General features: G+C 42.4%; 1 protein-coding gene across 1 annotated transcript in view; it reads right to left on the reverse strand.

Annotated features, from left to right (window-relative positions):
* Window positions 1-2000: 2000 nt before the first annotated feature.
* Window positions 2001-15041, reverse strand: part of LY96 (lymphocyte antigen 96) — a 30918-nt gene continuing 17877 nt past the window's right edge. Inside the window, exons 3-5 of the mRNA XM_029222451.1 lie at window positions 13524-13652; window positions 2795-2847; window positions 2001-2160 (exon numbers count right to left, since the gene is read on the reverse strand). Of these exons, the coding sequence (XP_029078284.1) occupies window positions 2062-2160; window positions 2795-2847; window positions 13524-13652 (281 nt within the window). The 3' untranslated portion in view covers window positions 2001-2061. The remainder of the gene's footprint in view (window positions 2161-2794; window positions 2848-13523; window positions 13653-15041) is intronic.

Consider the following 15041-nt stretch of genomic DNA (forward strand, 5'->3'; position numbering starts at 1 on the left):
ACATATAGCAGGAGCTCAATAAATACTAGTTGAATGATTGCAGGAATATTGCTTTCTATAGTTAACCTATTATTTGAATATTTTCTAAGAAGAAAATGTTTGTTTATCCATTCAACAAATATGGATTCAGAGCAAATTCAAGCCTAAGTACTATGCTAGGTGCTGGGTCAAGAGTGCTGAGCAAAACTGAGCTGACTACCCTGTCTGGGATCATGGAGTTGAGTCTTGTGACAGATGGTGGATATAATGACAAAAGGAGTGTCAAGAACTGGAAGGAAGGGACACAGGTAGACAAAAGCATATCACAAAGAAAGCTGGCCCTGCCTGGATGAGGTAAAGGTGGGTGGAGGAAAGGGATATGGGGGACCAAGAAAGCCACAGGAGACTGGAAGCCTGGCTCCATGTTATATAGTTTCTGCAGAATTTTACTCAGGACTGCCTCTGTCCAGTATCAAAAGTGTAAGAGGGGCTTCCCTGGTGGCACAGTGGTTGAGAGTCCGCCTGCCGATGCAGGGGACACAGGTTCGTGCCCCGGTCTGGGAAGATCCCACATGCCGCGGAGCAGCTGGGCCCGTGAGCCATGGCCGCTGAGCCTGTGCGTCTGGAGCCTGTGCTCCGCAACGGGAGAGGCCACAACAGTGAGAGGCCCACGTACTGCAAAAAAAAAAAAGTGTAAGAGGTGTGCTTCATGCTACCTGATGATAATTCCCTGGGAAAGTAGCACCTGAGCCAATGAAGATCCACACCTGTTACTGATAAGGGGTAAAGGTCGGGTAATGTGGAGGCATGGGGCTGAGGTAGAGGGAACTGTGTGGGTGAAGGTCCTGGAGTAGGAGGGAGTATGGCACATTCTGGAACACAGAGAGCAAGGGGAGGGTGGTGGGAAAAGGGGCTGGAGAGGGAAAGGGTGGGCAGGGCCTGGCATACTCTCTGAAAGATTCCAGCTTTATCCCGAAAGGCATCAAAAGCCATAGGAAGGGCCTTGTTTGTTTTTGTTTTGTTTTGTTCCATTTGCACTGCAGTGACGTGACAGGACCTGTATTTTGAAAGTATTATTGAAACTACCTTTGTGGAGGATAACTTACCTGAGGTACCTGACCAGGTGCAGGACAATCAGTCAGGAGGCAGCAGAGGAGTCCAGGGGAGAAATGCTGGCAACTTGTCCCAGAGTAGAGGCAGGAAATGGAGAGAAGTTGACCGATTGAAGAGGCTGTATTATGGGCTATGTGTCTATGTGTGCTATGGGCTGAATTGTGAACGTTCAAAATTCACATGCTGAAGCCCTAACCCCCAGTACTTCTGAATGCAACTGGATTTGGAGACAGGGTCTTTAAACAGGTAATTAAGGTAAAATGATGTCACTCAGGGGGGCCCTAAACCAATATGACTGGTGTCCTTATAAGAAGAGGAGACTAGGACACACGCACAGAGGGAAGATAATGTGAAGATACAGGGAGGAGAAGGCCATCTACAAGCCAAGGAGAGAGGCCTCAAAAGGAACCAAATCTGCTGACACTTTGATCTCAGATTTCTAGCCTCCAGAACTGTGAAAAATAAATTTGTTGTTTAGGCCACCCAGTCTGTGGTATTTGCTATGGCAGTCCTAGCAAACTAATACACTGTGCAAAAAAAAAATTTAAGTGAAAAGACTTCCCTGATGGAGCCGTGGTTAAGAATCCGCCTGCCAATGCAGGGGACACGGGTTCGAGCCCTGGTCCGGGAGAATCCCACATGCCGCGGAGCAACTAAGCCCGTGCGCCACAACTACTGAGCCTGTGCTCTAGAGCCCACGAGCCACAACTACTGAGCCCGCGTGCTACAACTACTGAAGCCCACACGCCTAGAGCCCGTACTCTACAACAAGAGAAGCCACTGCAATGAGAAGCCTGTGCACTGCAACGAAGAGTAGCCCCCGCGTGCCGCAACTAGAGAAAGCCTGCGCGCAGCAAAGAAGACACAACACAGCCAAAAATAAATAAATAAAATAAATAAATTAAAAAAAAAAAGATTTTAAATGAAGAATGAAACCTTTGAAAAGTAAAAACATATACTCGATTTATTCTAACTGAAATCAGGGTGGTATATGACGGTAAAGTTCAAGCAAAGGAGCCTTTCTTCAGTGTTCCCAGCAATGGCTTCTGTAATACACTTGTATCGTCCCTAAAACGAGTAGTAAGAAATACAAGTAATATAAAATGTTAGATGCTTCTATTTTGTAAGACTTTTATAAGAATTTTATCTTACTAGGAGAAAGCCATTTAAATTGAATTGGTTTTTACTTTCTCAGTTTTCTAGCCTAGCCTATGAAATCTTCAAACATTAGATATAATTTGTAACAAAATAGGTAAAGAATATGCATTATTAATGTTTATCTTAAAATAGTTACCAAAAGTGAAACATGTGCAAAATTTCATTGCATTTCTAATGCAAATATCTAAAATTACATCATTATTATCCATGGAGGCAGTCACTGAGTTATACACAATGGTCCTACAGTGCTTTCACCCAAAGATCATTCGACATATTAACAATGAGCATTACTTTTAGCAAGGTATGTTGGAAGGAAAAAATAAAATTTAAAAAGGGCTTTCTTTGGTGTAAGTTTTCTATTTTTTCCATATTCCACAGAAAGAAGAAAGAGCAAAATATCGAAAACCAAAAAGAAGTGAAAAAAAGCCTTGAACATCTTAATCTTGAATCGATATTTTTAGAAGCTGTGAATCACTTGTTTCAAATTCTTAACACATCTGTTACTGCAAAAGGTTAAGGAAGTACAAAATGACTTGAACAATACCTCAGAAAATCGTATTCCCTTGAAGGAGAATGATATTGTTGTGTTCACAGTCTCTACAACCAAAATACAAAATACAAAAAGTTATTGGCTAACATCAGGTGATTTTTTTTGTTTGTAGTCCACAGTGCACCTCTTACAATTTTACTACTGGCAGAAGCAATCCCAAGCAAAATTGTAGAGAAATAATGAATCTTATACCCTGGCTACGATTCTCCTGCGGCTTCCTCTGCCACACTGAGCCAGCCCCTCTCAGTATCAGCCTATATCTCATCCCTTAGCGGATACAAACTTGTAAGGCCCACTGGTCTCAATAATGAATGAATCATGAACAAGCTAGTGCTAATATGCTTCATCCCAAGTTACGTATGTGCATATTTATTGTTGCTGCCTCTTAGCAGGGAATGATAAAGAAAAATCTTCCTAAAGGTGGAGGAGAGATTTGGGAGGGCAGCCAGGATACCAAATCTCCTTCCAATCCCACCACCGAGAAGCCTAGCTATGTAGTCACTTGAAATGCACAGCCATGGGCCTGGTGCTGAGGAAGACGTGGGACAGAGTCAGAAATGCAGGAAAAACCACACTCCACTGACCCAGTCAGAAACAACAAAGGAGTGAACTTACAGGGTAGGGATAGAAAGAGAAATGTTCTGAACCTCTAACAAAAGCAGTATTGACCAAAAATCTTTCTTAAAGTAATATAAATAGTCAAGTGCAAACTGTATTGATTATTTTTCTCCAAGTTGGCTAAAGACAATCCTTACCAGCAAACGAATAGATTATGTCTACATCTATACCTTCATTTCTCACAAATAAGCATTTATTTATTTGCTTCTGGGAGTATTGTTATTAGGGGTACTAATACATTAAGATGTTGGTTCTTGAACTTAGTAAAGTGATCATATCTTCATGATCTTATGATCTTTCATTCAAGGCTAATCCAATTCAAATTTAATAGTTCAACCAATATTTATCGAAAGCCTACTATGTACCAGGGACTGGGGATACAAGGGTTAGTACAATACTATCCTTTCCCTCAAAGAGTTAAAGTCTTTTGGGGACACAGACATGCAAAGAAACCATTCCAAATACAATGTGCAATGAAAAGATGCAGTAAGGATAAAGGCAGGATAGCACTTTTGTTAAGAGTGATGGCTCTGGGACCTGAACTGCTTGGATTTGAATCCCAGCTCCTCTACTTACTCAGTGTGTGACCTTGGACAAGTCACTTAACTTCTCTGTGCCTCAGTGAAACGAGGCAGTGGATAATAACACCTACCTCACAGGAGTATTCTGAGGGTGTCAAATGAAAAAAATGCGCAGCCTATAGTTAAGAATTATGCTTTATTCGGTGGACGTACTGAGGACTTAAGCCTGGGAGACAGTCTCTCAGATAGTTCTGAGGCACTGCTCCAAAGAGGTAAGCGAGGAGCCAGAATATATAGAAGTTTTTCCAAAAAAAACTGAGGCAGTCGGAACATCAAAAGATTACTGTAAATTAAAGAAAAACCAGACCTCTCAAGTTCATGAATTTAGCACTTTTCCATGTATGGGAAGATGCAAGAGTCTGGGCTCGCTGAATCATTCCTTTGATGTGCATCTTAACTATCTAGGGCCGGTATCCTGTGTTCTCCATCCTGAAACCCCTCAGAGTCTACCATGGTGCGGGGGGAAAGGGAGGGAAGGGAGGGGGCGGCTGCAGTGGCTGAAGCCTTGATGGCCACAACATTCTTTGTTTACTGATATGGCAGGTGACATTCTCTGTCCACAAGGGCTATATAAGTTAATACATGTAAGCGCTCAGAACAAGGCCTGGAACATAGCACTCATTAAATGTTATTAACATTCAAATGTCATTTATTATAACATTAACTGTTACTCCTTTCTAGACCCCCCTCCCATGGCATCTTGCAAATAATAATGATAATGTTATGAATATTATAGTTGATGTTAATATTATTGTTATTGTGACAGTAGGACCGTCATAAAAGATGGGAAGGAAGGCAGGGGGTACATTCCAGGTGGCTGGAAAAAGAGGAGCAAAGGCAGGAAGGTGAAAATCAGTATAGCTTACATGTATGCCTGCAAGGGGCTCAATGTTATTAAAGCAAAGAAGCAGCAGGGGGCTTCCCTGGTGGCGCAGTGGTTGAGAGTCCGCCTGCCGATGCAGGGGACGCGGGTTCGTGCCCCGGTCCGGGAGGATCCCACATGCCGCGGAGCGGCTGGGCCCGTGAGCCATGGCCGCTGAGCCTGCGCGTCCGGAGCCTGTGCTCCGCAACGGGAGAGGCCACAACAGTGAGAGGCCCGCGTACCGAAAAAAAAAAAAAAAAAAATAGAAGCAACAGGAGTGCTAAGAAGTAAACCTGAAGAAGTAAGTGTGAATGCACTCAGCTTCCACACTAAGAGAATGGAGGTGATAGGGAAACATCCAAGGATGTGAAATGGTCAGAGTTTGTTTAGAGAGATGAGTCACATGACTGTATAGTAGCTGGATTTAAGGGTAGCACTGAAAGTCAGGGAGATCCATGAGAGCCCAGGAGGCAGTGACAGTGGTGAAGAGAAAAGGAGGTAAATGCCTCCCGTGACCTCCATCTCAGGTAACCTCCCTCATTATGCTCTGTCTCATCATCCTGCTGCTTTCCTTGACAGCACTTATCGTAAACTGAATCTTATTTCACTTTCATCTTTATCTTCTTTTGTGACCTAGTTACCATCTTGTTTCCTCCACTGGCCTACAAGCTCCATGAGGACAGGGGCTTTGCTTTGGGCACTTCTGAATTTCCAGCTCTTGGTACTACCTGGTCCCTGCATACCTGGCTCCAAAATCAGCTACATAATTTGCAAGGCTAAGCACAAAATGAAAATGGGAGGGCACTTATTCAGAAAGCACGGGAAACATCCATTAAAGGTACTAAAATATAAAGTCTTTTCCTTTCTTCCATAGTCTCTCTCTCCCTCTCTCTAGACTAGTCATGAGTTTTAAAATTTTTTTCTTTCAATTTTATTGAGATATAATTGACATATAGCACAGAAATTTAAGGTGTACAGCATAATGACTTGACCTACATACACTGCCAAATGATTATCACGGTAATCCATCACCTCATAAAACCAAAAAAAAAGAAAAAGAAAGAAAAAAAAATGGTTTTTTTCCTTGTGATAAGAGCTTTTAGGATCTACTCTCTTAGCAACTTACAGATACACCACACAGCAGCGCTAACTACAGTCACTGCCATATTTTTTGTTTCCTATTTAATGTATTCAAAATAAAACAAAAATTTTAATCATTAGCATGAATTTTACCACTCCCCTTTATATTGTACAATGCCGACTGTAAACACAAATATCAGAGCATTTAACTCTGAGGCAGAATCACTGAAGTTTTGCAATTTATATTCCGTTGCTCGTTCCCAGAAGGTGCCTGAAGCTGGTCAGGAGAAAGTGACCTAAGCCAGGCTCAGGAAGTTTGGAAGGAGGAAGAGAAGGTACCCCAGGCATGAAAGAATCTGAGGGAATGTTCCCTGGCACAGGGTGCAAGGTAAGTGTAGAAGCTCACAGGCACCCAGGGGCTGCTCCACAATGACCTGGGGGTGGGAGCGGGGGGACACCTGTGCAAAGCCTGGGCCTGACAGGGTCGCCCTCCCACATGCTGCCAGATGCCTCATACCCCAGAACGGGGCAAGGAAGCCAAATCGGGCATCTTTCTTTACCACAGGCCTGCAGATCCACAAGTGACCCTCAAAGGTTTTGCAACCTCTGTGCAATACCTCCATGAGCTGCCTGCCGCGGGGCAGACCGTCTGGCCCCCACCTAGTCACCCACTAAACAGTGCCGCGGTGCTGCCAGCCCAGGTGGGGTGGCCACTGCCATACCCCAGCCCAGACACTGCAGGATACCATGCCTGACCCTGACCCTCCCTGCTCCGGGCCTCCACCAGCGGCACAGGGTGGCAGGTGTCACTGGATGGGATGAGAGGGGAGATGCCAGACAGGGCCCAGGGCACCAGCACGTAGTGAGCAGCAGGGAGCCAAGAACCTGTCCAGGGGAGGTGGGCACATACACCACTGTCCCATCACACTTTGTGTACAAAACACACGCTCAAAGATAAAATGACTAAGCATCTCAAGACTGTGATCCCAGAATAGTACACCCCAAATGTGAAGCCCTTCTAAGTATAGGGCCCTGGTTGTGAAGCAAACCCAGTCAGCTTTGTAGGAGGGAGAGAGGGAGGGAGGGAGATGGATGGGACTTGAGTTTGAGGAAGAAATCAAGAATAACTCCCAAGGGACTTCCCTGGTGGTCCAGTGGTTAAGACTCGGAGCTTCCATGGCAGGGGGCATGGGTTCAATCCCTGGTCAGGGAATTAAGATCCCGCACGCCACACTGCAGCCAAAAAAAAAAAGTAACTCCCAAATCTCTATCTGGGGGAACTGCCCAAATGTTTACCAGGTCACGTGGGAAGGAGCTCTAACCTCTTCTGTGGAGTAGCCCTCTTTTTTCAACTGTTTTGTCTTTCTTTCTGAGAAAGACATACCTCCCACTCTCCTCTTATGGGAAGTTAGCTTGAAGCCTCTTGAAGGAGCCAAGAGAGAACCCAGTTAGAGTCAGAGAAAAGGAAGACAGAACCTCAGGTTAGGCCCTTCTCTGCTCTTCCCGAAAGGGATCCACGCAGCTCACCAGTGGTCCAGTCCAGGTCTCCTGGCAACTATGCAGGACGCAGGACCCAAGCCTGGGATGGTGTTATGGGGTTGCACAGTGTCCCCCCAAAAGATATATTCAAGTCCTAACCCCCAGTACCTGTGAATATGGCCTTATTTGAAAATAGGATATTTGCAGACAGTCAAACTAAGATGAAGTAATTAAGGTGGGCCCTAATTGAATATGACTGTGTCCTTATGAAAAGGGGAAATTTGGACATGCAGACTGACGTGCATAAAGGGGAGACCACATGAAGGCACAGGAAGAAGAAGGTTATCTACAAGGCAAGAGTCTCCTGGGGCCGTCAGATCCTAGGAGAGAGGCCTGGAGCAGATCCTTCCCGAGAGCCTTCAGAGAGAGCACAGCCCTACCAGCACCTTGATCTCAGACTTCTAGCTTACAGAACTGTTAGATGATAAATCTCTGTTGTTCTAAGCCACCCAGTTTGTGATACCTTGTTACAGCAACCCTTGCAAAATCCTGAAAATAGGGCTAACAGACTTATTAAGTTTAAAACACCTTTGAAATATCCATTTATTTATTCATAAATGTGTTTTTGAAAGAAATGAAGGTGTGTGTGTGTGTGTGTGTGTGTGTGTGTGTGTGTGTGTGTGTAAGAAGTGAAGGGACTTCCCTCGTGGTCCAGTGGGTAAGACTCTGTGCTCCCAATCCAGGGGGCCCAGGTTCGATCCCTCGTCAGGGAACTAGATCCCACATGCACGCCGCAGCTAAGGAGTCCATATGCCGCAATGAAGATCCCACGTACCGCAACTAAGACCCGGCGCAGCCAAAATAAATTAATTAATTAAATAAATATTTTTTAAAAATAAAAGAAGTGGAATGATTATGTGTAATTTTTATTTTATGTTCACTTGCCCATATTTTCTAAATATCATATCCTAAAAATGTATGACCTTTGTAACAACTAAAAAAAGGAAAGTTATTTTAAAAGTTGGTAAGTATGTTCCTTACTCGTTTGATTCCCAAATTTTCAAGGGACGGTTGACAGCATCAATGCTTCTTAAATCAGAATGTCCTGAGCTCTAAGCCCATATATTCGGCTGCCAGATGGACATGTTTATTTCAATGTTCCCAAATGACCTTGAGCCCAACCTGCCAAACCAGAACTCGCTATCCTTCTCTTTAAAAATCTGCCCCTTCCTTTTGCACACATCATTGCTGATAATGGCACTTCCGTCCATCCAGTCAACGGCCCTGGAGCAGTTGTTGATTGATCTAATGTTTGCCTGCCACATGAGATCAGTGAGCACTTCCCACCTGTCCTGTTCCTCAATACGCTCTCTTTCATCTCCTCCTCTTTACTCCCAGGGCCGCCCTCGTGGTCCCTCAACAGCCTCCCAGCTGTGTTTCCTTCCATCCAAGTTTCTTGCCTCAGCCAACCCCACCTCCTTTTGAGACAGGCTGGGACCTGGGACCCTTTGCTGCAGTGCTTGCACCTGGACTAACGTCTCCTCCAGCAACAAAGCATAGAGAAACTGTAAGGGAGGAAAAATAACTGCATGCAGGCCCAGTTGGGGCAAATTATGGACAACAAGATACAAAAAGGCCAAAAACAACCCCAACTGCCACTTCTGAAGAGCCGGAAGCAAAAACTGGGTGTCAGGAGCAAAAGCAGGGTACTGCACATGCCCCCTGCACCCACCACCACCTAAGGGGTGGGCAGACCACCTAAGCCACGCCTCTGGCCGACCCCTAGCCAGCTCACCCCACCTCGGGAAGGGAGCGAGCAAGGGAATCTGTTACGAGCAGGGGCTACTCATTGTTGCGGTGCGCAGGCTTCTCACTGCGGTGGCTTCCCTTGTTGCGGAGCACAGGCTCTAGGCGCACGGGCTTCAGCAGCTGTGGCACGCGGGCTCTAGAGCACAGGCTCAGTAGTTGTGGCGCACAGGCTTAGTTGCTCTGTGGCATGTGGGATCTTCCCGGACCAGGGCTCGAACGCGTGTCCCCTGCATTGTCAGGCAGATTCTTAACCAGTGCATCACCAGGGAAGTCCCTCTGATCAATTTCTATCGATCAGGGAAGGCTAAGAACCCTGGTCGGTAACACTTCCATAAGGACCTTAGTTATGTGCAAAAATGGAAATCTCAGTGGGTCATCCCCACCCCCTAACAACAAGATACAGGCCAATATTTTATGCATGACTTACATGTTGGCTCCTTCCCCCTTTTCTAGGCTCACCTCCAGCAATTCCCCACAAACACATTCTGCTCCAGCTACAAAAAAGATACTCCCCAAATAAAACATATTCCTTCGTGGCTAGATACGTTTGCATATGCTATTTCCTCTCAGGGAATGTCCTTTTTCCTCACTCTCTGATGTTCTCAGACTCAAGATTCTAATAAAAGACTCTCTGAAGCCTTATCTGAGTTCTCCTGTCACAGTAAGTTGGTAACTATGCAGTTAAGACTAAGAGCATATAATCTATTAGCATTTATGACATTTCCTTGTAACATTTGTTCCCATGACTATTTTTCCCAGAACAGAGTGACCTTCTGAAGAGAGGGAACCTATCATTCAACTTTGGATCACCACAACCTAAATCATGACTCGCTCAAATTAGGTTCAACAGATGTTTGTGGAAGGCAGGGAGGGGAGGTGGGAAGAAGCAGGCAGGCTGGGTTGAGTCTGATACATCTTTGATCTCAAGAAAGTGAAACCTTGAAAAGTCACATAAATGTCAACATAATCCCACAGAGATTAAGTGAAATAATTGTAAAGCTGTTGTATGAGAGAAATGGACATTTTTTAAACAACAGTAATCTACCAAGAGGATTTCTTTCATTTTTGTTGATCTTAGGTCCCTGACCAGGGATTGAACCCATGCACCCCACAGTGGAAGCGTGGAGTCCTAACTACTGGACCGCCAGGGAAGTCCCGAGGATTTCTTTCAAAGGGAGAGAAAGCATGGCCAGTGGAAGAGTAGTTCTTAAGAGTTAGGAGGCTACTCCATTACCAGATCTCCAAATGACCAAGGGCACGTTACTGAACCACTGCCGACATCGGTTTCCTCACTTATAAAAATGACAGGACTATAAATAAAGTCAGGAACAAAAGAAGGATCCTATTATGTACATGAATATTTAATCACCATAATTCTAGAATTCTCACGCTGAGCACCTGTACTAAGCTTTTTAACACACATTCTCTAATTTAATCCTTAAAACCATGTAAAATAGGTTTCACCGTCCCCATTTCCCAGATAAGGAAAACGAGGTTGATAAGAGGTTAAATAACACCCAAGGTCACATTGCTGATAGGTGGAAAAGCTGGGACACTGACTCAGGTGTTTATGGCTCTGAGCCCAGACTCATAAGCAATGCCAGCTCCACAATGTGTATGTGGCTTGGGTGTGGCAGACAAGTTAGAGATGAGGAGAGTCGGTTGGCTGGGAGACATATCTTGAAGCTTCGTTTGCATAGCAAGTAGATTGGTTTACTTAGAAACTTTTTTTTTTTTTTGGCCACACTGCACAGCTTGTGGGATCTTAGTTCCCCAAGCAGGGATCGAATGTGGGCCCTCGGCAGTGAAAGCGCAGAGTTCCAACCACTGGACCACCAGGGAACTCCCAGAAACTTTTTTTTTTATTGACTGCTAAAAAATGTATAATCCAATTGATGTCCCTGTCAAAGCAAGTATAAGCCTTTCTGTCAAGAATTTTTATATTACTCTCATTCCATTAATTCTCTACCGTTATTTTCCATTTTTGTCACAACTAATTTTTGTCTATCTAATTTATGTTATGTTGCTCAAATTAACATATGCATGTAAACTACCTGAAATCTGTTTTTAAACAAGAGAGGGCACTGGTTACTGGTAAATAATTATAGGGGAAAACATTCAACTGCAATAGTAATTTTAAAAATGTTAATAAAAAACAATTAGGCTTGGGGGCTTCCCTGGTGGCGCAGAGGTTGAGAATCCGCCTGCCAGTGCAGGGGACACGGGTTCGAGCCCTGGTGTGGGAAGATCCCACATGCCGCGGAGCAACTAGGCCTGTGAGCCACAACTACTGAGCCTGCGTGTCTGGAGCCTGTGCTCCGCAGCAAGAGAGGCCGCGATAGTGAGAGGCCCGTGCACCGCAATGAAGAGTGGCCCCCGCTCGCCACAACTAGAGAAAGCCCTCTCACAGAAACGAAGACCCAACACATCCAAAAATAAAAAAATAAATTTATTAAAAAAAAAACAATTAGGCTTAAGTTTTTTAACCTAATAAAGTTTTTTAAAAACTTCTTTTTTAAAATGATAATGCCCTATACCCTGAGAAAACCATAATTCAGAAAGAGTCATGTACCACAATGTTCATTGCAGCTCTACTTACAATAGCCAGGACATGGAAGCAACCTAAATGTCCATCAACAGATGAATGGATAAAGAAGATGTGGCACATATATACAATGGAATATTACTCAGTCATAAAAAGAAATGAAATTGAGTTATTTGTAGTGAGGTGGATGGACCTACAGACGGTCATACAGAGTGAAGTAAGTCACAAAGAGAAAAACAAATACCATATGCTAACACATATATATGGAATCTAAAAAAAAAAATGGTTCTGAAGACATAGAGAATGGACTTGAGGACACAGGGAGGGGGAAGGGTAAACTGGGACAAAGTGAGAGAGTGGCATGGACATATATACACTACCAAACGTAAAATAGATAGGTAGTGGGAAGCAGCCGCATAGCACAGGGAGATCAGCTCGGTGCTTTGTGACCACCTACAGGGGTGGGATAGGGAGGGTGGGAGGGAGATGCAAGAGGGAGGGATATGGGGATATATGTATACGTATAGCTGATTCACTTTATTATAAAGCAGAAACTAACACACCATTGTAAATCAATTATAACCCAATAAAAATTTTTAAAAATAAAATGATAATGCCCAATGTTAACAAGACAGAGATTAAACTACTATATGTATACATTGCCGGTGGTACAATGTATAAACTGACACAATCTTTCAGAAAAGTAATTCGGCCTTATGTAAACAAAACCACATAGATTCAAACCATTTAAGCTCAGGAATCTCCCTTGGAGTTATGTGTTAACTCCTTCTTCCAAACATGAGAATATTCAAATTTAAAATATGAGAATATTTATATATGCATTATAATATTATTTATAATAGTAAAAATATCAGAAGAAAACTAAATGTCTAATAGGAAAATAGTTAAGTAAACCAGGGCATACCCACTAAGGGAGAGGTTTCATTATGTAACATTTATACTCTGATTTTTAAACCACATGGATTATCTGGTCAAATAATTAAATAAATTAATTTTTAAAAAGAAAATAATTATAGTACAGTATACTTACAACTGCATAACAATATGCATGAATTTAAAAATGAGAACAAAATACTCCAAAATGTTCTTAGAAATATGATTCTGTGACTTTTTGATTGTTTTCATTTTCTAATTTTTGGTAATGTGACATATGATTATAGAATTTTTTGATTCTGTGACTTTTTGATTGTTTTCATTTTCTAATTTTTGGTAATGTGACAATATGATATATAGAATTTTTTAAACTATTAAAAATGCTAGTTTAAAAATTATTAAGGAAAGATTCATGGGTTTGCAATAAGTGACCTTTAAGTTCCTAAAGTTTGAAATTTTATGATTCTGTGAATAATTCCAGGGTGGAAAAAAGGGGAGAAAAGACACTGAGGGAACGAATGTAAGTGCATAGAAAAATCTATTGTGTTTTTATGAAAAATAATAAATGTAATATTTAGAAACAGAGAACCATAACCAAGGGTAAATATACAGTATTAATCTGAACAAGGTAAAAATTTTAATACCCCTTCAAACACACCAAATAAGTGTCATCTTAATAACAATCCAGTAACATAATTGTAAAATATTGTTTAAACTGCTAAAAGAAAAACTTTGGATGGAAATAAAGAATTATTATCAGAAAAGGAACTTCACATTGTTAATGTATTTAATTTTCATAGTGTTCTCATAAGGTATTATACTCTATTCTGAGGGTAATGCGAATTGAATGCTTACCTCCCTTCAGAGCTCTGCAAAAAGAATAGTCATCATCAGATCCTCGGCAAATAACTTCTTTGCGCACTGGGAAATTCACGGACTTAAAAGATACATAGATATTGAAGTATAAGCTTTTTATGTCTCTTCCTTAAAAAGAAAAAAATTTCATTAGCCACTCAAATAAGGTATTTTTAATAAATATTTAATAACCAACATTTACTGTATACTTAAAATATGCCCTGTGCTTTTCCTGCATTATTTCATTTAATTATGACAACTACCTATAATGTGGATATTATTATCCTGTTTTGTAGATGAGAAAACTGAAGTTCTGAGAGGGCCACTAGTTGATTGTAATCAAATAGAATGTTCCACAGTGAGAATTATGTGGGCTATGCCTAAAAACAGAATAACCTATATTTTTGAGAAAACTATCAAATGAAAATATAAAATTTCCAATTGTAGTCATAGTTCCACTAGGAAATTCAAAAGAGAGGGAAGGGAAAGGAAGGTTGTTTTTTTTTTCCTATAAATTTACTTATTTATTTATTTATTTTTGGCTGTGTTGAGTCTTCGTTTCTGTGCGAGGGCTTTCTCTAGTTGCGGCAAGCGGGGGCCTCTCTTCATCGCGGTGCGCGGGCCTCTCACTGTCGTGGCCTCTCTTGTTGCGGGGCACAGGCTCCAGACGCGCAGGCTCAGTAGTTGTGGCTCACGGGCCTAGTTGCTCCGCGGCATGTGGGATCTTCCCACACCAGGGCTCGAACCCGTGTCCCCTGCATTGGCAGGCAGATTCTCAACCATTGCGCCACCAGGGAAGCCCAGGAAGGTTGTTTTGATGAAAGATTTCTTGGAGAACAAAATTTAACCTTTGATTAAAAATTAAAGAGATGAGCTATTTATTATTTCCTCAGGATCTCTTTATTACCAATGAAGATGGAAAATTCCAGGAAGAAATGCATTTTGCTCAACTCTTCTAAGTTACTCAGTTGGCCCAACTGGACAAGATGCACAGTCTTTTTTATAATGAAAACAATTATTGTAACCACTACCTCATGGAAAGTATTTTCCTAATAAGGTCACCATGACTTATTGTAGCCATAATAAAAATTAAAAAAAAGTTTTTCCATCTTCACCTTGAACTTGGCTATGCAGAACAGAACTGCTAGCTCCTTCCTCAAAACCCTGTCCTTCCTTTGGTGTTGGCGCTACCACTCTCTTCTTGTTGTCCTCCAACCGTTCTGCGTTCTGACTCCTCTCCCCAGTCTAGCTCACTGACTCATCTTTCTTAGGATTCTAATCTCAGTGCTTCTCAATTTTCACACTGCACACTCTCCCCATCTTTAAATACCACATAGGGTAATAACTTCCAAATCATCATTTTTAGTCTCAACTTTTCTTTTAAGCATCTGTCCCCTGTGTGCATTCAATATCTCTACTCAAATGTCACTTATTACCACACCCAAAAGATCCAAAATTGATTTCCTTATCTTCATCACCAAATCAGCACTAGACTTCCTAATCCCGGTCGATCCTACT

The sequence above is a fragment of the Monodon monoceros genome, unplaced genomic scaffold, assembly GCF_005190385.1.
Source record: "Monodon monoceros isolate NGI ecotype Baffin Bay Population unplaced genomic scaffold, NGI_Narwhal_1 Super_Scaffold_14, whole genome shotgun sequence".
In the NCBI taxonomy this organism is placed as follows: Eukaryota; Metazoa; Chordata; class Mammalia; order Artiodactyla; family Monodontidae; genus Monodon; species Monodon monoceros.